The sequence below is a fragment of the Sander lucioperca genome, chromosome 21 (assembly GCF_008315115.2).
Source record: "Sander lucioperca isolate FBNREF2018 chromosome 21, SLUC_FBN_1.2, whole genome shotgun sequence".
Classification (NCBI taxonomy): domain Eukaryota; kingdom Metazoa; phylum Chordata; class Actinopteri; order Perciformes; family Percidae; genus Sander; species Sander lucioperca.
Window position 1 is genome coordinate 4,533,944 of NC_050193.1, and position 24,012 is coordinate 4,557,955.

The 24,012-nt window shown below is 39.9% G+C and overlaps 2 protein-coding genes across 8 annotated transcripts in view; one reads left to right on the forward strand and one right to left on the reverse strand.

The window, feature by feature from the left end:
• Nucleotides 1–470: 470 nt before the first annotated feature.
• fmnl1a (formin-like 1a) lies at nucleotides 471–16,593 on the forward strand. Its single transcript, XM_035997074.1, has 25 exons — nucleotides 471–1,091; nucleotides 4,044–4,127; nucleotides 4,519–4,605; nucleotides 4,702–4,775; nucleotides 6,198–6,281; nucleotides 6,382–6,528; nucleotides 7,923–8,031; nucleotides 8,357–8,433; nucleotides 8,513–8,606; nucleotides 8,979–9,053; nucleotides 9,157–9,267; nucleotides 12,027–12,176; nucleotides 12,268–12,369; nucleotides 13,039–13,603; nucleotides 13,713–13,837; nucleotides 13,972–14,174; nucleotides 14,279–14,513; nucleotides 14,610–14,678; nucleotides 14,761–14,841; nucleotides 15,135–15,264; nucleotides 15,356–15,519; nucleotides 15,605–15,706; nucleotides 15,792–15,887; nucleotides 16,131–16,245; nucleotides 16,343–16,593. Exons 1-25 carry the CDS (start codon nucleotides 906–908, stop codon nucleotides 16,405–16,407), a joined length of 3,330 nt encoding a protein of 1,109 aa, XP_035852967.1. The 5' UTR covers nucleotides 471–905; the 3' UTR covers nucleotides 16,408–16,593.
• A 286-nt stretch (nucleotides 16,594–16,879) lies between these two features.
• Nucleotides 16,880–24,012, reverse strand: part of si:ch211-278a6.1 (SRC kinase signaling inhibitor 1) — an 83,868-nt gene continuing 76,735 nt past the window's right edge. For 6 of the 7 annotated variants that reach the window (XM_035997067.1, XM_035997072.1, XM_035997071.1 and 3 more), the window contains one exon: nucleotides 16,880–21,987. In XM_035997067.1, the coding sequence (XP_035852960.1) occupies nucleotides 21,469–21,987 (519 nt within the window). In that variant the 3' untranslated portion in view covers nucleotides 16,880–21,468. Of the gene's footprint in view, nucleotides 22,387–24,012 lie in introns of all 7 variants that reach the window. The other variant, XM_035997073.1, reaches the window with a different exon arrangement.

Below are 24,012 nucleotides of genomic sequence, written 5' to 3' on the forward strand. Positions count from 1 at the left end.
AACACAGAGAGACGCTGTTAGACACATAGACATATGGTTGGACAACCGTCTCTTTACATTCACATACATGCAGACTTTCACATCAACCTGGTCTCACGTGTGATGAAATGACCAAAACAAATGTAACCCCAGGCTCACTAATTTAAGCTAGCTTCAAGAGAATGAATGGTTCCAGTTTAGTGAAAGTGGATTAAAATGGGAGAACGTTTCCTTTGCCTGTTGGTTCATTTTACATCTGCACCTGCTTGGTTATCATGTTTCCTTAACCTTGGACACTCTTTCTGCTGTATTCCACTACTGTGCTACCTTATCTTACTCATCATTCACCTACTGCTTGAACGACACCTAACAATTACCATATTCATCTTCCACCCTGTTCTCCACCCCAGCTTCTGTTGCTATCATGCACAGGAAGTTGTTCTTCTGCTTTTGTGCTTCTGTGGTTTCTGTCTGTGTTACAGAGTGTGTCATACTCCCCTCTCCTTCCTCTCACACGCAGCCCTCTGTACTCATTCACCAGAGGAGTTCTCGGTCAACAAGTGTAGAGAAGTAGTGGAGAAGAGAGAGGTGGGTCTTTTCTTAGAGCCCAGCAGGCCCCAACAAGGCGTGTTACCGTATTCTCAAAGGTACTTGTAGAGGAAGAGGGACAGTTGATGAGAGGACAGACATGACGACGAACTACCTTCTTTCTTTACCCACCCTGTTTTTAGGACCAAGGCAGATTCAGTAGACCAGAGGCTTGATGTCTATCTCCCTGAAGGCCTAAAGACTTGGTTTGATTTAGGCCTGCTTGTTCTTGTCATTCAGAGTGATAACTTTTTGTCACTCTGTTTTGGAATACAAAGATTTCTCAGGAGAAAGGGTTTGTGTAAAGCTTACTCCTGGATTACTTGTGGAGATTTGTAATGGGGAATGCGGCTGCAGGGGGCTTGGAGCAGGAACAGACTGAGGGCCAAGAGGCCAGCAACTCAGTCATTGGAGTTTTAGGAATGAGTGACCCCACTCCAACCTTGCAGAAGAAGCAGACGGCTCCCCCGAAACTACCTATGCCCCCAGAGGAGGAGCTGGAGGAGCGCTTCAATGTGGTGCTGGTGAGTGGCTGCACAGGAGACATAAAGGCACACACCCTTACTGCACATGGTAACAGATATTATGCACTTGGTGTATTTCCTATGGCAGTTAAGGTTTTGTATTAGAGGCTAAATGTAAAGTATGTGAGAATTATGCAGGTGCAAATGATTCAGAGCCACATAACAAAAACAAGTTGTTTTAAGTAGCTTATGCGTTCTGAGTCCTGTTGTGAAAACTTAACCTCTGTGACTAATTTATGCTGCCAAAACTATTTTAACTAAATATCAACTGGATATGATGTCAGCCTTTTCCCTTTTGTTGTCTCACAATCAGTCTAATCTAGTCTCTAATCTGAATCTAAATCCAGATGCCAATTTGTCTGGTGGGTCCAGAGAGCCACATTTAGCAAAATACCAGCTTTAAATGTGATCCAGCAAAGACATAGTTTTCCCAATCATATTTGCACAAATGTCATCAGCAAGTGCTCCGTTTAAAGCAGGGATATCACAATAAAAACAATGTTATCAACAAGTTGCTAAATTCAAGTACTTCTTGACTGTACAGTTAGATTTGAAAATGTCAGGCTAGGAACAGGGTGGTAGTACATGCTCGAGTGGCTAGCCAAGAGGAAGTTGAGCAACATATTTACAAGGGTGAGACCATAAGACCGGAAAGCAACTGTTGCACCACTCTTTCAACAGTCTTATAACAAGTTGAAAAACACAACACCTCATTATAAATACTTTAAGCATTTGAGGCACTATTAAGAATAACACATCAACACCTATTGTTTAGTATCAAAGATGCTGAAGCACTTACATCTTTAAATATTTTGCTAGTGAAATAAACAACAAAAATCATGTTAATGAACATAAAAGTGAACTGCAGACAAACAAGACTATAAACTGTGATGCCATGCTGACACACTGCAGCCTGCAGCTGCTTCATTAACAACATTAACAGGTGCTGTAAGACCCTTCACAATTTGTCTCATGTTTTACACCTAAATGGGCTTTATTTACCCCATGGTAATATCTTTGCTGCTGCTGCTGCTGTTGTTGTTTTGTTTTTGTTTTTTTCTGTTAATGTTGTAAAAACAAAACATAAACTTGAAATCCATAAATGAAACATTAAAAAAATAATATTAGACATTCACTTTACTTTGAGAGTTAGTTGGTAATAGGTAATCGCTTTTATTTATTTAGGATGGAGGAAAGCAAGACGTTTTTGCCAATGACAATTGTGGCGTTTGTTGTTACTAACATGAACAATTATCAAATAGGTTTTGAAGGTTTTTCATTTTTCATTTTTTTTTCCAAACTATTAGCAAACATAAAATCCTAACATCATTCAATTGTTCCAATTAAAATTCTGTAACTTATCTAAAAATTACTGGAAAAAGTAGAATTTTCAAGGCCTAGGAGAGTCATGATCAGAGTATTGTTTGAAACTGACAATGTATATACTATACATAAACACTCACTTAATGTTAAAATTTGCATGTGACTATTTCACATAAATTGACAAAAACTTCTGAGTATGGAAATGTCGTCATGTGAGAAAACATGAATACGTAGTGTGGCTTTAGGGTTAATCATTTCATAATACCCATGTGACACATTTTGCTCAGAAACGGTGGCCTGTGCCATTTCATGCCTACAAAGCCCTCACAGGCATTGCATGAAAGTATGTCCTCACTTCCTCTTTTAGCAAAATACTTTCAATGTGAATTTCAGAGAGACACTTCACCTTCCTTTATTGTGAAAATTCAGGATTTTATATTTGCGTAACTAGCTCTACAAAGAAATGAGAAGTGCATGACATTGTTTCTAAACTTAGTGAATTTATACTTGTATTCATGTGTCTTTTTACTTTTTTTTTTTAAGTGTTGTACCACAAAACCCACAACGCAACCCCTCCCTTACCCCACCAAGGATGAAACTTCAACTCCTTAACAGAAAGGCAACCGCCTGTTTCCGTTCTTCTCTTTGTTTTGTTTTTCAAGGTGTGAAAAAAAAAACTAAGCAACACCCAGTATCAACAGAAACAATTGGTCTTGTCCTTGCATACCCAGTTGTGTAGATTTTAGCAGTGCTGTAAAGGAAAATTGCATTAAAAAACAACTAAATCAGTGACCAAAGAAAGCGCTAGAACTATGTAATTCATGCTCCAATGAATATTTCAAATATCTTTCCCTTTAATAACTTTTTTCTCCATTTAAACTCCCAATTAGGTTCTGAATCATTTGGGTTCATTAAATCATTCAGTTCTTAAGCCATTTGAATGGGGGGAATAACCTTTATTTCAGAAGTCAAACATTTCACTGTAGGTTGAGGGCGAAGTGAAACATTATGTTTTTATTCTGAGTCACAGAGTTGTGGAGGTGGGGGGGTTCTTGATCTTTGTTAAACAGTTGAGAGGATTATAGAAATATGATGTTATGATAAGATAAAATGTCAATCTTGTTAGAAAGTCTATATAAATAATTCTAATATTCAAACCTTGATCATAAATAAAATGGTAAAGAAACCAACAAATAGTTAGTAGTGGAGTGGGTTTTTTAATTTTTATATGTGCCCTGTTTCATCATCTTTATTAAAGGTTGGCCATAGTGTAAAATTTGATATATCATCACGCCCTCAAAAATATGTATTTTCTGAGGTACATGGTACCTCCTGACAACCATCATTGTACATACATACAGTACGTGTAAACACTGAGTCATCTGTGCTTCCGGCAGGAGTTGAACACCCTTCAGAAAGTGTATTTGTGGTTTGGTTGATTTGAATATTGTTGCCTAAGCAGGAAAGATGTTTTTTATTGTATATGTTGTATAATTGTGTGCTGAATGACACTGGAGGGGTTAAATTGAATTGTAGAACAGAAAGTTTGAGTCATATTCTTGCATACATTTATTTGACCACTTCAGATTCTTTAAATTGAAACAACCTCTCTTTTTCTCTCTCTTTCAGAGCTACATGAACTTGCCTCCAGACAAACTGGAGCTGTTGAGTCAGTATGACAATGAAAAGAAGTGGGAATTAGTCTGTGATCAGGTAAGACCTTTTTTTCATTGATGATGAGCTGGTTTCCCAATTAACCCTCAACATACTACTGATATGTCGTCAAACACAGGGTGATTCTTGCACCTGCGGCTTCTCTGGGACAGAGTTGACACAAAGTACATAAATACCCAAAGTGTATATGTGGTAAAGAGCAGGATTGTGCTGTGTGAAAACCTTGCAACACAGTTTCTGTGGTGGCAACTGAAGGCGTTGGCATGGAAACAGAGAGCGGTTTGTGTCTGTTGTATTAGCACAGGCAATAATAGCTTTTCAGATGCTGTGTGCTGGTAAATGTGTTTTCAGTCCAGTCATCTTTCAGGGTTGCTGATAAAATGAACTCAGTAAAAAACTCCTATTGACTCTGTGAATCCTTCTTCCCCAGGAGCGTTTCCAGGTAAAGAGCCCCGCGTCCACTTACCTGGCTAAGATCAAGAGCTTCTACCAGGATCAAGGAGGGGTGTCTCTCAGGGTCAGTGTGAAGCATCACCTTCCTTTCATATTTGACATGTCCTAATTTTCTATCTGCGCAATGATGTCTTGATCTTCACCTCTTCTGCTTCTTTAGCTGAAGAAAAGAATTCAAGATGCCACAAAAGTCCTTAAGGATTTGGAGATATCCCTTCGCACCAATCACATTGGGTAAGCATTAGCAAATAAAGTTATGTTTACATACACTGTTTTCTGCGTTATTGCCGCCAACGCCAACTGTCAATCCGTGGAATTGGTTGTGAAACCGATGGCAGAAATGTGTTTTGGGTTGCCAATGTGCTCAGGTGCATGCATTTTCATGCCTGTGGACTTTAGAAACAAAAGAAAAAAGCATTGCTTGATGACACTCAAGTCAAGAACTCCATAGGGTACCTTTAAGATAGATGCTGAAGAAGTTTCCAATCATTGATGTCATTATTATAATTAAAGTGCCCATATTATGAAAAAATCACTTTTTCTGGGATTTGGGGTGTTCTTTTGTGTCTCTGGAGCTTCCACACACATACAAACTTTGAAAAAAATCCATCCATGCTGTTTAGAGTGAGATACGGTTTCTGAATGTGTCCTGCCTTCAGTCTCTGGGTGAGCTGTTCAAAATCAGCACGGCTTGTGACGTCACAAGCCGAAACGAGCAGGCTAACCGCAACCATTAGCTCGTAATGCTAATGCTAATGCTAACGCTAGCATGCTAACGCTAGCATGCTACCTCGTTCTCAATAGCAAAGCACTGCTACAACACACACAAGTTCACCATAATCTACAAAAGAACTACTTACATGTGCGCCCTCATTTAGAAGTCTCCCAGCTAATCCTGCCTTGTAACTGACTGAAGTTGTAGAAACAGCCTTTCTTTTACTGTCTATGGAGCTAGCTAGCTGACATGATCTACATCTGAGCTACTGCACATGTGCGAGTGCAATCAAAGATAGTACAGAAGAAGAAGAAGAAGAAAAGAGGTCTCACTCTGTAGCTAAAACAGAGACCAGCTGAAAAGAGGATCTGCAGCAGTGAGAGAGAGCGGTGCAGTACAACAAAAATATGGTGTTTTTTGAAAATTAAACCATGTAAACCTATTCTGATACAACCTTAAAATACAATATGAACCTGAAAATGAGCATAATATGGCTGCTTTAAAGGTTAGTTTAAGTTCACTGAGCAATCAACGGTTAACTTTTGTTGAACACCAGTCACTGTATCCACAAGACACAATAACAAGATAATAGTTTAAAATGTAGCAGACCACCAGTGGCACTTAAAGTTAGCAAACTAGCTTAGTAATGGCAGTTACACAACAATAACTATCTAAAGTTTTCTAGCATTAACCACCATAAGCTACTGGTTACACCAGACCAAGTACGTAAGGTTGAAGCAGTTGAGTTTATTGATTTGAGCAAGAGTGCAGTTTATTGCTCATGAATTCAGCATTTCCTTTGTAAGAGCAAGATTGTGTTATTTCTTTTTCTAAAGTTACATACTCCTGCTTTAATCTGAACGCAGAATCTATAATAACAAACCATTTCTCTATCATTGTATCATCCCTCATTCTTTATTTTGTTGTGGGTCTTTTTGTAGATGGGCCCAAGATTTTCTCAACGATCAGAACAAAGGTTTGGATGTTCTGGTGGAATACCTGTCCCATGCACAAAGCGACGCCTCGTAAGTACAGGCAGGGTGTGAAAAACTCTCAGAAACTGATAACGCTCTTGCAAATGTCAAATGTATCACTATGGATGTTTATTTTGTATAATCTCTGTAGGTTTTATGTGGAGAGTGTTGAAAATGGTGGCAGCTTGTCAGAAAGAGGAAAGCCAGCAGATAGGGCGATGGAGGACTTGACCAAAAGCTCCGGTGGCTCCCACTCACATGGGAGCATGACCAGAGCTGCTCGTGCACTGACTGTAAGGTAAGAAGCTTCAGACATGAACGGTGTTAGAGGTACAGCAGCTACAGAGTTTCAGACCCAGAGATGTTCTATTAATATGATTATATATATATGAGATGTAGTATATATATATATATATATATATATATATATATATATATATATATATACACTACATCAGCATACATCAACTGGTTGCCTGTCCATTTGAGGATTCATTTTAAAATTCTTTTATTTGTTTTTAATGCCTTGAATGGCCTTGCCCCACCTTACCTCTCTGAGCTGCTGCACCCCTACACTCCCAGCCGATCTCTCAGGTCAGCTGACCAACTGCTCCTGATGGTGCCTAAAGCTAGGCTTAAGCTCAGAGGGGACAGAGCGTTTGCCGTTGCAGCTCCAAAACTTTGGAATGGACTGCCTCTGCACATTAGACAGGCCTCCTCTCTGTCTAATTTTAAAAATCTTCTTAAAACCCACCTCTTTTCTTTGGCTTTTAACACCAGGTAGAGTGTTGATCTTATGTGTATACTTGCATATTTGTATTGTGTTTGTCATATTGTATTTTATTTATTCTACTTATTTCTGTTTTATCTTTTTGTGCAGCACACTGGAAACCTTGTGTTTGTTAAAATCGTGCTATATAAATAAAGTGGATTGGATTGGATTGGATACATCATGAACTCTTATTAAAGAGAAACTTTCAGCTTATAGAGTTGCACATATAGTCAGAAAATAAAATTATGCAAGGCAGAAGTGGTGTGGTGGTGGCATATTGTAGTGCAACAGAGGTGACCAGATGCCATGTCATTCTATTATTAGAGGTGGTGAACTGTGTCAAACTGATCCTCATCTATTTCTATTTTGAATATTCAATATTATATATTAACTCTACACAATCTTCTTTATTGATACAAATACTCATAAATAGTGGAACCCCTGATTGACCAACCAACCACAGAAGATGTGTATCTTTGTAAAATATTAAACAAACTGTGCAGCAGGCTAAATGTCAATTGTTTTAACTCAATCAATATGCTTTCATTTATTTATTGTAAATCATTCCGTTTTTGCTGCCCTTCTTATTCAAATTCATGGCCATCTTATTGCTAGATAGCAGTTCATCTTGAAACTGAGACATTACAACCATGATGAATACCTCCATTTCTCACACCATCATTCACTCATATCCTTTGCTCATTTGTTGAGTATTTTATTCTTTATTTTCCTTTCCACATGATGCCACATTTCAGCTGTCAGACAGACACAGCAGATGTCCAAAACAATGCTGGAAGTCATTATAATTGGCCAACTGTGCTGTTCAGGGCCTCAACTTCAAACCATTTGCATATACAGTAGCTTCTCTTCTCTTTAAGAATTCCTTAAATTTGTCTTTATACATGTTTATCCCTCTACAGAATAAGCTCCACTCTGGGGAACAAGATGCATAAGAAGTCCCATTCATCCAGCCAGAGAGATGATGTACATGTGTGCATAATGTGCCTGCGAGCCATCATGAACTACCAGGTAGAACCTGAACATACTGATGCTTTCCCTATGGTGCAAAAACAGTCACTTATCTCATATTCTGTCATAAAAACCATACCTTACCGTATATTCTATACTGTACCAAGAAAACATTTTTGCGAGTGGGCTGACATAAATCCACTTTTTTCCACTGCTGTTTCACTTAGCTTGTTTGAAGTTAAACATAATTTAAAATGAAACTAGATGTTTGATTTAAAGTATTATGAAAAGCTTCTCAAACTAAACACAAAGACTATTTCTGCATATTTTAGCACACCAGCTCCCTTGGAGGGAGCAGCTGTTTATGCTTTCCTTCTGCTTTCAGTCTGGTTTTAACTTGGTGATGACTCACCCGCGCTGTGTGAATGAGATCACCCTCAGTCTCAATAGCAGGAATCCCAGGTGAGTGTATTTGTTTGAGACAAAGTGTGTGTTATCTGTCTGCCTGTATCCATATCTAACCCCTCCTATGCTGCAACAGGACCAAAGCCCTTGTATTGGAGTTGCTGGCTGCAGTGTGTCTTGTCAGAGGAGGGCATGACATCATTCTGTCTGCTTTTGACAACTTCAGAGAGGTGAAATAAGTTTATTTGTAATTTTACTACATTGTGAGGGTCTCATTTGACTTTGACCGTTTCTCTTTCAGTCACACTGTTGTTCTAGACTTCCCCTTTTTGATTATTCATCTTATGACTGACACTATCCACCCATCACATGCACTGGGGTCCTACTTTTAGCACATGTAGAACAGTCATGCATCGGTGTGTAATTGCAAGCACAGTGCAAGGGTAAGAAATATGCCATATTTGTGTAGCTGAGATCAGCTACTACATGTAATTGATATACCTTGTCAGAAAAAGACTCATTTTGCATTGGTGCCCCCATTTCGCACCCATCTGAGGCAACAATTAAAATGCATTTTCAGATAAGTTTCTATTTCTTCTCAGGTGAGCAGAGAAAAGAACCGCTTTGAAAAGTTGATGGAGTACTTCATCAATGATGACAGCAACATTGACTTCATGGTAGGGCCACATGTATTACCTACACCCTGACTGATTAACAGCTAAAGAGACTTTTAAATTGTGGATGTCCTTGAGAATTAATTGTCACTGTGTCTGTCTCCAGGTGGCTTGCATGCAGTTTATAAACATTGTGGTCCATTCAGTGGAGAACATGAACTTCCGTGTTCATCTCCAGTTCGAGTTCACTCACCTCGGGTTAGACAAGTATCTCGGGGTGAGTATGCATACAAATCTCAGTGGTCAGTGTAAATTGCGTGTGGAGCATTTAGCAGCTAAAAAGCCAGATATTTTCTTCAGGAGTTCGTAGAGACCAAAAACAAAGCGAAAACAGAGAAATTAGTGATCAGAAACAAATGAATGCTAATGTTGCTCCATAATGCCTGGATGTGTAAATAAGTAACTGTTTTCTAACAAGTTCACCATATGAACTTAAAGCAACACTAGAGAACTTTACCTGCTTCGGTCCACCTACAGGTTGGAAGCGGAAAAAGCGGTAAAAAAAAATTTAAAACATTATTGCAGGTTTAAATATATGAAATATCTATATATTGCAATTCACATAACATTTATGCATGTCATTGGTTTAAAGGTTCAGTTAGTAACTTTTATAAAAAAAACTTTTGTCATATTACAGCATCACCAAAATGTACTTAAAATATCAAAAGTAAAAGTACACAATAGACAGCAGAATGGCCCCTATACGTTTTATATTATTGTATCTGTATAATTGATGCAGTCACATGTAAAAATAATTGTATTGTTGTAGTTAGTTGAGGTGGAGCTAATTTTAACTGCATGCTTCATATACGGCTTGGTGGTTTAACCTGTAACAATGCATCAGATTTTCAAAGTGCAAAGTATGAGCATCAGAATATACTTAAAGTATCTAAAATGTAAGTACTCCATTTCAGAATTTCCACTTATTGTAATTATGCGTTTGTAGTACTGTATTTCCTCAATGCATCAAGATATTCACATTCACAATTTTTTCTAAGATGGCATATGAAATTATTTAAATTCAGGTGTATCATCTCCCATTCGGCCTAGATTTATTTAGCATTTCTTTTTCAGTAATATACATATTAGTGCTGTCAAATGATTAAAATATTTAATCGCGATTAATCGCATTAATGTCATAGTTAACTTGCAATTAATCGCAATTAATCGCACATTTTTATCTATTCTAAATGTCCCTAGATTTCTTTTTGTCCCATTATTTTTTCTCATTTTAATGCTCTTAACATGGAAAAGTGGATCGGCTTGCTTTGTGCTTTTGTCGCCTGGCTTTGACGAGGTGGCGGAGAATTTGCATCAGCTGTGTGCTTGGCCATCATGTGGTAGGCTATTTCAGACTGGATGTGCTGCGATGATAGCTCAGTTCACAACGACAAAACACAAAGATCACTTTGGTCTTGTCAATGGAACCATTTGGCAACTTTTTAAAAGTAAACTTTCCATTCAGAATCTTATTGGCATCCATTTCGGCATCTCGCACTCGCCATCCACTCAAAACGTAACGTTAGCCTACTACTCTTTGGCCGGCTCGCAAGCCCAAACAAGTGTGTGCGGCGTGTCTGTTGTTTTGTTTCCGGTCTAGCTAGATCCGGGGTGGTGTTGTAGTTTTTCTAACATTACTAGTTGTTGCAACAGCATTTGAAAAAAACTACAAAGTTTGCTATGAAAAAAGAACGTTAATCTTGCGACGCCGTTAAAATGGGTTTGCGTTAACGCCGTTAATAACGCGTTTAACTGACAGCACTAATATATATATATATATATATATATATATATATATATATATATATATATATATATATATATATATATATATATAAGATTATTTTTTGGGCTTTTGTTGACTTTATTGGATAGGGCAGCTTAAGAAAGGAAAGTGGGAGAGAGAGGCGGATGACATGCAGCAAAGGGCCACAGGTCAGAATTGAACCTAGGCCGCTGCAGTAAGGACTGAGCCTTGGTACATGGGCGCACGCTCAACCAGGTGAACTACCAGGGTGCCCCAGTAAAATATTTTTATACAAGAAGCCATTTTATATGTGGGAGACCTAAGAGAATATAAAAAAAACATTGTGCTTTGTCCTACCTCTGGTAGGAGTATCTCAAAAACTAAAGCACTAGGGGGAGGCAGAGGAACTTTCTTTTTTCACTGATCATCTGTCTCATGTAGTACTGTCAGATTGTAGTGACAGTTTCAGCAAATATTACAAAAAGTTATTTTTGATAACAGTTACCTACTGAACAAAGCAACTTGTGGTGTCCAGCTGGTCCATTCTAAAGCTCATTCTCTTCCTCATTTAATAGGATGTTGCTGCTGCATGCTCATCCAGTTTCCCTTTACTTTTTGCTGATACAAAAAGCTTTTTGATACAATGCAAATGTTGGTTTTGATAAAATGTCTAAATGATTCTAACATTGTCTCTCTATGTCAAAAAAAATCTAACAGTATGAAACGATTAGACTATGAATCAATTAGTCAATCTACAAAAAATTAAGATCCTTAAATGTTGTTTCTTCTTTTATTCATAAAATTGTAAATTGAATAACTTTGGGTTTTGGACTGTTGATCGAATAAAACAAGATATTTATATTTGTCACCTTGAGCTCTGGGAAACTGAAACACAATTTTCAAACATGTTACAGACAAAACAAATAATTATTTGGTAAAATATTTACAGATTAATCAATGGTAAAAATATTTAAGTTGCAGCCCTAAAACATAAGGTAAATGAAAATCTTTGTTCATCACACTTTTGCTGAAATTTATAATATCTCACATACGTTTCGGTAATTTATTTTAATTTATTTTCTGTAATTTTAAATATCTTCTATAAATCTTTATTTAAAAGGTAACCTGAATCAATCCCTATGCCATAAGTACATTATTACTTTAAACATGGATCATATTATACTTTATCATACTTTAATATGTCATTATTGTTTGTATTTGTGTGTTAGTGTCTGAAACAAACAGAGAGCGAGAAGCTGCAGGTTCAGATCCAGGCCTACCTGGACAATGTGTTAGATGTGGGAGCCCTGCTGGAGGATGCTGAGAGCAGAGGAGGGGTGCTGGAGCATGTGGACGAACTGCAGGAACACAACGTAGAGGTCAGCCACAAGTGAAAGAAAAATAGGAATCTCGGTGAACAAAAAGACGCTTTGATGTTGTGATGTTAAAGCAATGTTGTCTGTGTTGCAGCTGAGTGCCCGGCTTCAGGAGATTGAGAAGCAGACCACAGAGAGAATGTCTGAACTTGAGACTCAGCTCCTGCAGGCCACCAAGGAGACTGAGCTGCTCAAAGTAAGTGCTGCTCCATGACATGTACAACGTTTAATACGATTAATTAGCCAGGCAAGGTGTGCCATTCCACTGTGATTAGTTATAATGAGGTCAAAAGAGTGGCAGTTCACTTTATTTTAATAATCTTAATATAAAAGTAAAATCTAATCATCTACAATATGATATAAGAAAGATGAGTGATTCCACTCCAAATCTGTAAATGACCTTGCATTTTAGCTCTGTTAGCGGCCTTGGCTCTTGCGATTGCAATGCCAGTCGGTCAGTCTGTTGTTCCAGACTGAAATATCCCAACAATAATTTGACAGATTTCCATGACATGTTGTCCAGACATTCATTGTTCCAAGAGGATGAATACTAATTACTTTGGTTATCTGAAGTTGTTGATATGCTGGGATTTCAACATTGTTTCAATATTCATTGTAATCGAAATACCATTGAAATCCTGTTGATTTCTAGGTATGATTTAAACGTTTCAATGATAATGGAGGGTGCAACATGATGAAGAATCAACATCAGAGTTCGACATTGATTCAATGACTTTATCGTTGACAGCGGGATGTTGATTTAACATCGTTTCAATGACTATTTGCTATCTGGATCTTGTTTGAGAATATATATTTTCTCTGTGGAGATGAGCTGTGTTTCTATATTTGTGTTTGTGTCTAATAGGAAAGCCTGCGAGAGTCCTGTTCCCAGGTTAGTACCTTGCAGCAGCGAGAACGGGAGCGTGAGCTGAACAGGGAGAGGGAGAGGGACAGGGAGCGTCTGAGCACCTCCGCCCCTCCAACTCCTTCAGAGCTGGAGCAGAAGCTCCAGGAGCTGCAGGACAAGGGGCTGATCCGACTGGGACGCAGTGCCTCCGGAGCCCTGGACATCCAGGTTGTGCCTGTCACAGTGATCGAATACATCCAAGCCCCAGCTTCAGCTGCCCAGCCCAGTGCTCCGCACTCTGTCGCTGAGTCTGCTTCCCTACCATCCAGCCTTCCTGGCTCTGCTCCTCCGCCACCTCCTCCCCCTCCTCCTCCTGGTGGTCCAGGGGCAGTTGCCGCTCCTCCTCCTCCACCTCCTCCACCTCCTCTAGGAGGTTGTGGTGCTGTGCCCCCACCTCCTCCTCCACCACCTCCCCCACCTGGTGCTGGACCTCCACCTCCACCTCCTCCACCTGGTGCTGGACCTCCGCCCCCACCTGGTGCTGGACCCCCGCCCCCTCCTGGAGCACCAAACACTCAACCAGGTTGACAAAAAAATCTGAAAAGTACTGAAAACTGTCACGAGTTGGTAGCAATGGAACAGTAAAGATCTTCTTTTTTTAGTCATTCCTCAAATTTCTTTTGTTTCCATAGGGGTTAAGAGCAAGAAGCCCATTCAGACCAAGTACAAGATGCCACTGTTTAACTGGCAGGCCTTAAAACCAAACCAGGTGACAGGCACCGTCTTCAACGAGCTGGATGACGAGCAGGTCTTAGGGGTAAGAACGTACAGCATCCATTTTTTTCACTTGCGCTGTACAGTTCATGCTGTCAGAAAACTGCAGTGTGAAAATGTTTTTTTATCCTGACCTTCACAGCTTCCTCTCTCTGTCTCTCATTCTGTCTACATCAGGAGTTGAATATGGATATGTTTGAGGACCAGTTTAAAACTAGGGCCCAGGGTAATCCAAAAGACCTGTCCACTATCAAAACAAAGGTGGTCCAGAAGGTCCCCAGCAAGACGTCCTTGATTGACACCAACAAAGCTAAAAATCTGGCCATCACTTTACGCAAGGGGGGAATGAACCCGTCTGACATCTGCACCGCCATAGAGACGTACGTGCTTCATGGAAAATCAGTTACATTGTTGAAATTTTTGAGCTACCCTCCACTCTCTCTCTTACACTAATTGGTGTGACTTTCACTACTCTTTTGTACAGGTATGACCAGCAGTCTTTGTCCATAGACTTCCTGGAATTACTCGAGCCCTTCATACCATCAGATTTTGAGACGAAGCTGCTGGTTAACTATGAAAAGGATGGCCGCCCGCTGGAGGAGCTGACTGATGAGGATCAATTTATTTTACGCTTTGGGAAGATTCCTCGTCTGAAGCAGAGAATAAGCACTCTCACTTTCATGGGCAACTTCCCAGATACTGTCAAACGCCTACAGCCGGTCAGTTTGTCAAATGCATTATAACTTGGACTGAAAGAGACTGAGATTTAAGCTCTTAAACAGATGTACTGATTTTTGTTTTCACTTCATCCATAGCAACTGAACTCCCTCATCGCTGCTTCCATGTCCATCAAGTCTTCAACCAAACTGAAAAAGATCTTAGAAGTAAGTAAAAGAGAATACGACATGCCGATGTAGCTTCCAAATTTGTGATTTTGCATAAGTCATCTCATGTGTTCCCCCTCAGATTGTTCTCGCCTTTGGCAACTATATGAACAGCAGTAAGAGGGGTGCAGCGTACGGTTTTCGGCTGCAGAGTCTGGACCTTGTAAGTAGCCTTTGTTTGTACATTTACTCTTTCACTTCAAAGAGAGACTTTGTCACTTTTGAAATTAGAACATATTCTTCCTTTTATAAATCAAGTTAAATCCATATGCCATAAAAATTAAATGAACCTTTTATCAATACAAAACACTCATGCTTTAAACCATTACAGCCTAACTTGGTCAGGGATGACCAGTAACACAATGGTAGCTAATTTTAGCAAACTTCAGATGCAAAAGTTACCCGTCTTAATTTAAGAAAACATTTTTAACCAAATCAACTTTGTCAACATTTCAGCTGTTGGAGACCAAGTCAACTGACCGCTCACAGACGCTACTTCACTTCATCACCGGTATCATCCAGGAAAAATACCCAGACTTGGTCAACTTCCACACTGAGATACACTTTGTAGACAAAGCAGCGCTTGGTAAATTCACACAAACAGTCAAGCTGTTCAGTTGTGTGGCTTGTGATTTAAATTAGGAATGGTATTAAACTAATTTCTGTTTCTTTGCCAGTATCACTGGATGGCATTCTTCAGGATATCCGCTCATTAGAACGGGGAATGGAAATGACCAAAAAAGAATTCCTGGTGCAGGATGACAGCCCGGTGTTGAAGGAATTCATTAAAACCAACAGCGAGCAGCTGGACACTTTGGTCACAGACAGCAAGACTGCACAGGTTAGCCTGCAATTCATTTGAAACTAAGACACAACAACACATTATTACATGCTTTGACATATTGACTCTGCCTGTCTCCCTCCAGGAGGCATACGGCTCTGTGGTGGAGTATTTCGGAGAGAACCCCAAAACCACACAGCCTTCTATGTTTTTCCCGATGTTTGGACGTTTGATAAAGGCCTATAAGGTGAGGATGTGTGCTGGGTTTCTGATATTTATCCATTACAATTGTTGCAATGTGTGTTAATCAATTACTGTGTCACTGAACACAGACAGCACAGCAAGAAATTCAGCAGAAAAAGAAAATGGAGAGTCAGAGCAGTGAGGAAAAAGTGTCATCATCTCCAGACAAGGCTGGGGTACAAAAGGTAAGATATTAAAGGTCCAGTCTTCAGAAATTATATATCAGAGATTTAATAACTGCCACTGTTTGTTTAATGGCTTATGTGTTATTGTAAAGGTGCAGTTTTCTCAGAAATACTTGCAACATGCAACATAAACCATCATCTAAAACAAATCCATGACTAAAACCTATGACACTTAAACTCTAGGGGGTAGGAAATTCTAAATTTACTTTAATTTAAAATGCTTTTATTTTTTGACCATGCTAGGGACCTATGATGCCTAAGATGCCCCAGATGGACCTGATCGCAGAGCTGAAGAAGAGGCAGGTGAAACCGCAGGTACGCGAGGGGAAGGACGGCGCGCTGGAGGACATCATCACAGGTATGGTAACGCCATGCTTCCTGGAGGAGTCGCATCATTTGAGCAAGTGTGTTGCATGTTTAATGTTTACGTGCCGGTCTTTAAACTCCTGCCTCAGATTTGAGGAACACACCGTACAGGCGGACAGATGGTCGACGGCCAGCCCAGCGCCAGGACTCTTGAGCCCCTTCTGGTCCATGACTTTCTATAAATGTAACTGGAATCACACTCATGCATACAGACAGAAGAACACACTTTAAAATGTACTGTATATACATTATATCAAAATATATAATTAGCCATATGGCAGTGTGTATTTTAACATTTCAGTGTGAATTTGCTGTGTAAATAGAGTTTGAAGTTGGAATTATTTGATATTTTTAATGCAACAGTCCATGAATTTGATTACAAATCTTGCTAAAAAAAAGAATTGAATTATTTGTGGCGCCTCACAGGCTTTGAATGCTCCAAATTTGTAATGTTACTTATTGAGTAATAAAAGAAATCATGACTTCTGTATTTGTATGACAGCTTTGACCTGACACGTGATGCAACATCCACAGTTTGTATCCACACTTTGTTGCTAAAAACGATGCACTCATTTCCTGACAAGACAACATAAACAAGTCATTATAAAGCTCAGATCAGACGCCGCCACTGTACAAGAGAGCTGCACTTTATTGGACACACAATCACAGCAAATTATGTACAAAAGAAGGCAGGTTCAACTGCCTACTGTCTTCTCACAGGAAAAACACACATTTCTCACAGAATATCATGGCATCCACACTGATAAATTAGTATCTCCAGTATCAGTAGGGTTTTAAATTTATATATCATTATATTATAGATCTATTTTCTATATTATTTTTGTTCTTATATCACACTACTCTACAAATGGGAGAATCACTCTGTGGAAAGAGTACACCATCACTGGTGCCTTTTCTGGTTGGGGTGCGTTCAACACTCTCGGCCACTATATCGTCATCCTCATCGTCACATAACATCACAGTAAGACTGAACATGCCTGTGTCACAAATACCAAAATAATGTCTCATTCTTCATGTTTGTAAACCTTTATCACAAAACCGCCTTTATCTTCCTCTCTTTCTCATTTTTTTTGAGAAAACATGTAGACATTTTTTTTTCAACTGCACCGTGCGATTGCTTGAGACTATACATGCATTATTTTGTATATACCTTTGTACCCATCGTCAAAGTTTATTAATAAAACATCTTTTGGACATAACAATTTGTTGAACTCGCTAGGAATAACTCGGCATATTTACAAGTCAATTTTGTTTTTCTCCTTTTGATGCCAAGATTTTTGAACATCCACACATTCATGTAAAAATCTCATATACCGATACATACTATAGAATGTAGGTTTGTTATAAAAAAAAAGATACAATGGCAAAGGAAGAGATAAAACTTTTAATTCACACAACGCCACATAATTCCCTTATTGATCCGTCTTGGTGGTTTTAACAACTTCTGTGGTTTAGCTTAACTCCTACTTAAAGCCACTCAGTTCAACAACTGGAACTGAATGAGCAACAAAATGTTCCTGTTTTAATGATTAAGAACCTGTTGTCTCTGAATGCTTTTGCACTGAGCATCCACATTCACGTTGCTTCCACTCCTGTTCACATGCCGACATGACCCAGAGGAAAATTAAAGCCATGTAACTTACTTTTGTCAAAGCAGCAAGGCTCTATATGAAGCCTTTGGGCCCTTTCACAGTAGTTACCCCAATATCTGTGTTTCTGACCATCTCTAACTCACTAATACCAGCTGAATCACAAATACAGGATGGGGTGAAACAAAACAAAAACAGACCATAGGTACAGAAAACAACCCCCTAAAACAAACATAGTAGCAAAATAAGCCCCTAAGCACAGGCACTGATCCAGCCTCTTACACCTCAATAGTGACCCTTCACATAAGGAGGCAAAGGTGCAGATGAGCTGGACAAGCAATTTCAGGGACAAGCTCTTCAAAATTACATAAAATCTAAAATAGTAAATAAATAATAATAAACCCTAGAATTTAAAAATGAACTTCAGCGTATATTACAGAGGCTAACTGTTATCTATAAAGATATTTAAACAAATATAAAAATGTTCTGCATATGAATAAATAATCTCAGTGTGAAATGTAATATATTTCTCAATGAATTAAAAAAGAAAACTGTACAAAATGATCACTAATATATAAAACTGAAGAGATGACATTTTACAGTATATAATTTAATCTAGGCCTATATATATATCACACTTTTCTTCACAATTATATCATACACAAACATCTCACTTAGATATATTTATATATGTATATTTCTTCTATGTTTGATTTCAAGTTTGCATGTTTTTCTGATTGCCAGGGGCATTTCCTGTGAGTGTCTGCCACATGCCCTCTAAGCCTCCAGCCATGTTGAAATCACAGCCCACTAAAACTTGTCTTGAAAGAATCATTCCAGCGAGCACTGCCATGCAATTCAGGGAGGTTTCATCTCAGACTTTACTTGGGGAAAGCAGCCAAGCGTGAATACTTCCTCTTCAACGCTCACCAGACGCAAATGCAGCAAATTTAACTCGGAGAGTTATGGATTTGAGTGTGGAACAGCATGAGTAAGTGAATTTCTTTCATTTGACTTCACTCAATATGAAACCCAGGGCTTGAACCTGTCTGGCAGAGCTACAGAGCACCCAGGGTGAGGCTTAATTCGCTGTGCTGTGAACTTGCAGTTTTGCGCATTGTTAGAGCTCCGGGAGTGTTTAGTCAAATGCCACCGCTGCAACCTGACAAACTCTGCATTTCAAGTGCTATTTTCTTTTTTTCTGTGAAAAAAATTGGAACAAGGCAATTCCCGCAGCCTCTTCTTTGGGTAAAAGTGTTATTCTGTCATTGCTGTGCTGATCTAATACTGTAATACAAGATCAACTGGGGATTTCTAATAAGAACAAAGTCTTAGAGGCACTGGGAAAACATGGTAACTGATCTTTGAAGACAAACAGACAGTTTCACAAAGAGCACTGCCTTGGCAAAATTGCTGTTACTGTTCATATTGAGGCCTATCAAACTTTGTCCTAGGATAACCTCAACTGAGTGGTTTTTAGTTCAAAGACGCCCCACAACAAAGACAAAGACAAAGACAAAGCGAGAGGGGCAGGGAAAGAACAGCCGCTTAATGGCTCTCTGACTGTCAGACCCTTCCTCGCATCTCTTTGGGTCTTTTTATATCATAAGCACTCTCGATGGAGACAAGGCAAGTCAATGCCAGCCTTATTAAAGAAGCCTTCAAACACATGTCCCCAAACTAATCCCCTCTCCTCAAACTCCCTACTCTTTGACACAATCCCCTTTTGCACGTTTTAATCTCAGTGCCACAAAAAAATCCATTTCACACAGTCCTTTTAGTGAACCACTGAAAAAAAAAATCACTTTGTCTATGCCTATCCGTACCTCATCACCTCCCCAGTGGGCAGCCCTAAGGCAATAACACAGGACAGGGAGCATCAAAATGGTTCCTTGTGCGGGGTTCACACGTAGGGAATCGCTGACAGGCCTTTGATGCGCTATAAATAGTTCTAACTTCAACTACCGTCATTGAGGCACACCAAAGGCCTAACATTCATAACTGTTTCAACATGCAGGAAATAAAACCAAATGAGGCAACAGCAATATCAGAAATCTAACGTACAGTATTTTAAATATGCAGGGATGTTTTTGTTCTTCCTTCAAGGAACATTTGTAGCTTTGTGCTTGTCATATTTAAGCAGATTCACAAGCTCAAAATTAGAGGAAAGGGTGTTTAAGAGGAAACTGTGCTTGCTTTATATTTTTATATTCTCATTTTAGGCCCCTTAATGGTCAAGCTATATCTGAAGTCTGTAAATATGTGCTGATCAACTTTCTTTATCTTTCAAACACTGCTCAAGAGTTGAAACAGTTTAATAGATGTTGAAGTGTGATCGATTCACTGCATTGAAAGATACATTTTGGTCTTGTTCAAAGAAGGTGCTGACAACTTTGGAAGCTGCTTCTCATCAGAATAAATTTGAAGTTTAAAAGAAACAAATGTCCCAAATGAAACCACTTGATCCATCACTCTGTAGATTAGATTCCTTAAAGAGTGAAACCATGTTCTGGTCGATGTGGTATATATCTTACCAGGGTGCTCTTTATCATTGGTGCAACAGATGTGAAAATGAATCATCACACAAGACTTGCTGTTGCAAACAGCTTGGCTTTACAAGTGCAGAATGTGTGAGAGATTGTGTGTTATTCATCACTGTGTGTGCTTGAGTCTTTGGGAAGGTTTGTGATGTCAGGTGCTTAAATGCCAGATCAACTTATAAGATGCTACTGCGGAAACCTCCTGATTGTCATAATTAACTAGTAAATACACATATACATGAATTCAATATCTATACAATTCACCATTTGCATCCATTCCTTCTGTTTGTGTAACTGTACCTTCTGGTTCTATTTTAAATAGAAATGTGCTCCCTACAATGTGCTTTTGTGAATACGTCCTCATTTTTAAGTTGAAAATGTCCTATAATTGTTCGTAATTTCTGATGCAAGGATCTCATTCTGTAGTGATGTATATAAATATTCAAACAGTGTGACATAAAATCAAAGTCAGAACGTGGAATGTACACTTGCAACAAAGCAAAACAGAGTGAGGACACTCATGTAAACCTTTTACACAGTGTGTACAAACGGAGGGGAAAATATAGCACCAGTTCAGAGTTTAAAACACAGGGGATGCAAGAAAAGCCAGAGAAATGCCTTTTAACACAAAACAGAAATTGAAACCACAATCATCACCTTGATCTACTTTAGATTTTCTTTTTGCTGAGCACATTCTGCCAGGTGATGCAGGAAAGTGAGAGCAATATTAACACACACAACTACTGGACTCACTTGGTGATTATTGCAGCTCTTATTTCTATGATAAAAGTCACATTCTAGAAATGATGTCTCCACTAACAACTATGGAACCAGATCAGAGTAGGAAACTTGTCCAAAAAAAAGATTGTGACTAAATTTACAGTACGGTAGTTTCTGCCATGGAAACATGAAGACTGCATACTGGAGTGAGGCCAAAAGTAGAGAGGAAAACTAAGAAGATGAAAAAGCCCATGAAAAAAATGCTGAAATTGTCCTTATTGTAGTTGTTTTTTCTTCATGATGTGACGGTGCTTGAATTCTCCCATGTCCTCATCCTCATCTTTATTACCGGGAGTTGCCAGGGGCAAAGCCCTTATTCACATGCTCGCTGGCCCCCTCCTTACAGGTGTTGAGGCTGGAGCTACAACCGCTGGGCTTGGGAACCGCAGAAGAGAGGGTAAGGGAACGCAAAGGGGTGGGAGAGGAGGGAGACAGGGAGGGAGTAGAGGTGGTGGGTGAAGAGGAAGAGGAGGGGGAGGTAGCAGTGGGAGTAGGAGGGGAAGACTGGCTGCTGGGCAGGGGCAAGGAGGAGGCTCGCTGCTCACGTAGAAGGCGGCGATGACGGAGGGTGGAGGAGAGGAGCAGGGCCTCAGCACTCAGGCCGGAGGCAGACAGGCTTGCCAGCAGGGCCCTCGCTTGGCTGGAGGAGGCTGTCAGGGAGGGCATTGACCCCTCTTGGGGATACTTCCTCAGGCCAGGGGCAAATGCTGCTGCAGGAGAGGGCACTCGGCCTGAGAAAATTCCTGTTTTGATATCAGAGAGGTATGGCTCAATACTGCCACTGGTGCTGTTGGTCCCCAAGGCCTTCAGGTAGAGTGGGGACACAGAAGTGGGGCAAGGGGGAATGGAGGTTTTCAGGGATCAAATGAAAAATCATGAACGTCTTATCATTAAGTCTTAAAATTGGCTAGGCAGTGTCCCCTGCAGCACCTTCCCCTACCATTACAGTCAAACATGTGCATGCATGCTTGCTCTCACACACACACACACACACACACACACACACACACACACACACACACACACACACACACACACACACACACACACACACACACACACACGGGTTCAGTGTATATTTGGAGTAAAACACTGGAGATGTGAAAGAAGCTGATCAAGTAAATAGGGCAGATGGATGTGTGTAGCTCTCTAGTCAGGTAAACAGGAGGAAAAGGAGGCTGGACAAGGACAAGTCGCTCACTGCTGCAGGGTCACAGGAAACAGTAGGTGGGAAGGCCGGGGGGGTGCAGGACGGCACAGGTTCACACATGGTGGCAGGGTGGGTGAGGTTGGCCGCAGGAAGAAGTATCAGAAGAAACATGTAGTGGAGGGGTAAGGGGTGGGAGGGTGAGGGAAAGGTGAGAACAGAACAAGAGACAAACACAGGAGATCGTTATTCAGGTTGATATCAGCATGTGTGGTGGAAACCATGAGACAGGCTGCCATCTACACATGATGATGAACAAACCATTGATAAACCCACATTTTGGCATAGGGTGCAACACTAAGTGACAATGTAGATTACACTGGTGTTGACCACCTTTATCTTGGCACGTTTTAATGATTTTTACTCATTAAAAAAATGCAAAATATACTGATGGACAGACAACATCACACGTCCCATCCCTTTGTGTAATGCTAGAATGAGTCAGTAGATGGCACTGTTCCAACAGTATGAAACTTGTGGGTCACACATTTGTCACAACATCTATTGGTCTCTTTTTTTTATCAGTATCTCTCTTTTTTTGCAGGTGGAACTACGGTGAATGCATCAAACAGAAACAGTTTGTAAGTTTTATCTTCAGGGGGCAGACCAAACAAAATACATACATACAGTGATGACAGGGTTGAGATAAGAGCGAGAAAGAGCCAAACTTCGCTTTTTATTGTAAACCTTTTTACACTTCAGGCAGGTTTTTATTTACGCATTTCATAGGAAGCAACAGGAGGAGAGTTTTTGCAGAGGCTCTAAAAGTTTTAAAAGGTGTTTGTGTAGGGATTATGGGGATTAGTTCTGTATGAAAGGTGAGCAGGTGTGCTAGTCTACACTGTGCTGCTGGGAGGCATATCACCTACTCTGTTGCAGTTCCAGAGCCTGTGCTGTCAACCGTCCTTCTGCTTGAGGAACTCCTCTCAAGCCTGGCCGACACATTTATTCTGGTCTGTGAGTGCAGCAGAGTAGTCACCTTGCCCTTCATCTCACGCACACTGGAGCTGCCTGCCAGACGACAGCTTCCCAGGATAGGTCTTCACAACCCCCACATCACACCCTACACCTTTAACTAGCCTGTTTTACCGCCAGAAGTAATAAGAGGCCAAATGGGAAATCGAGTTTTGCGGTGTGAAAGTGATTCACATTGTCATGCCCTCCTTGATCTGTGCCAAGGCAAATGGGGAGAAATTGTGGCTTTGAACTGTCTGTTTTTATCCAGCACATTGATTCGAAAGATCCTAATGCTTGGAATGCTCTAGTAAAGCTTTAGTTTGCAGGCAGCCTGGGCACAGTGGCACAGAGCACCATCAGAAAGCCTCTGTTAATTTTAACACACACAGATAACATCAGAGCCTAAACTAACAAAAGTACCTGATGCTCTGCAAAAAAAACTGAGCATTAAGGCTTTTTTGTTTTTTTGCTCCAATAATAAAGTATGTTTGGACAAGCACATTACACATTATTTGCAGGAGCATGTCCAGGAGGGATCCCAAATTATGATTGGTTGAACGGCATAATGTTCATTCAGCCAGCATATTTTATATTGATGAAAAACAACTGAGTAACTTGAAATTGGCAATGCTAAACGCAGGACTAACATCAAACCAAGATGTGGT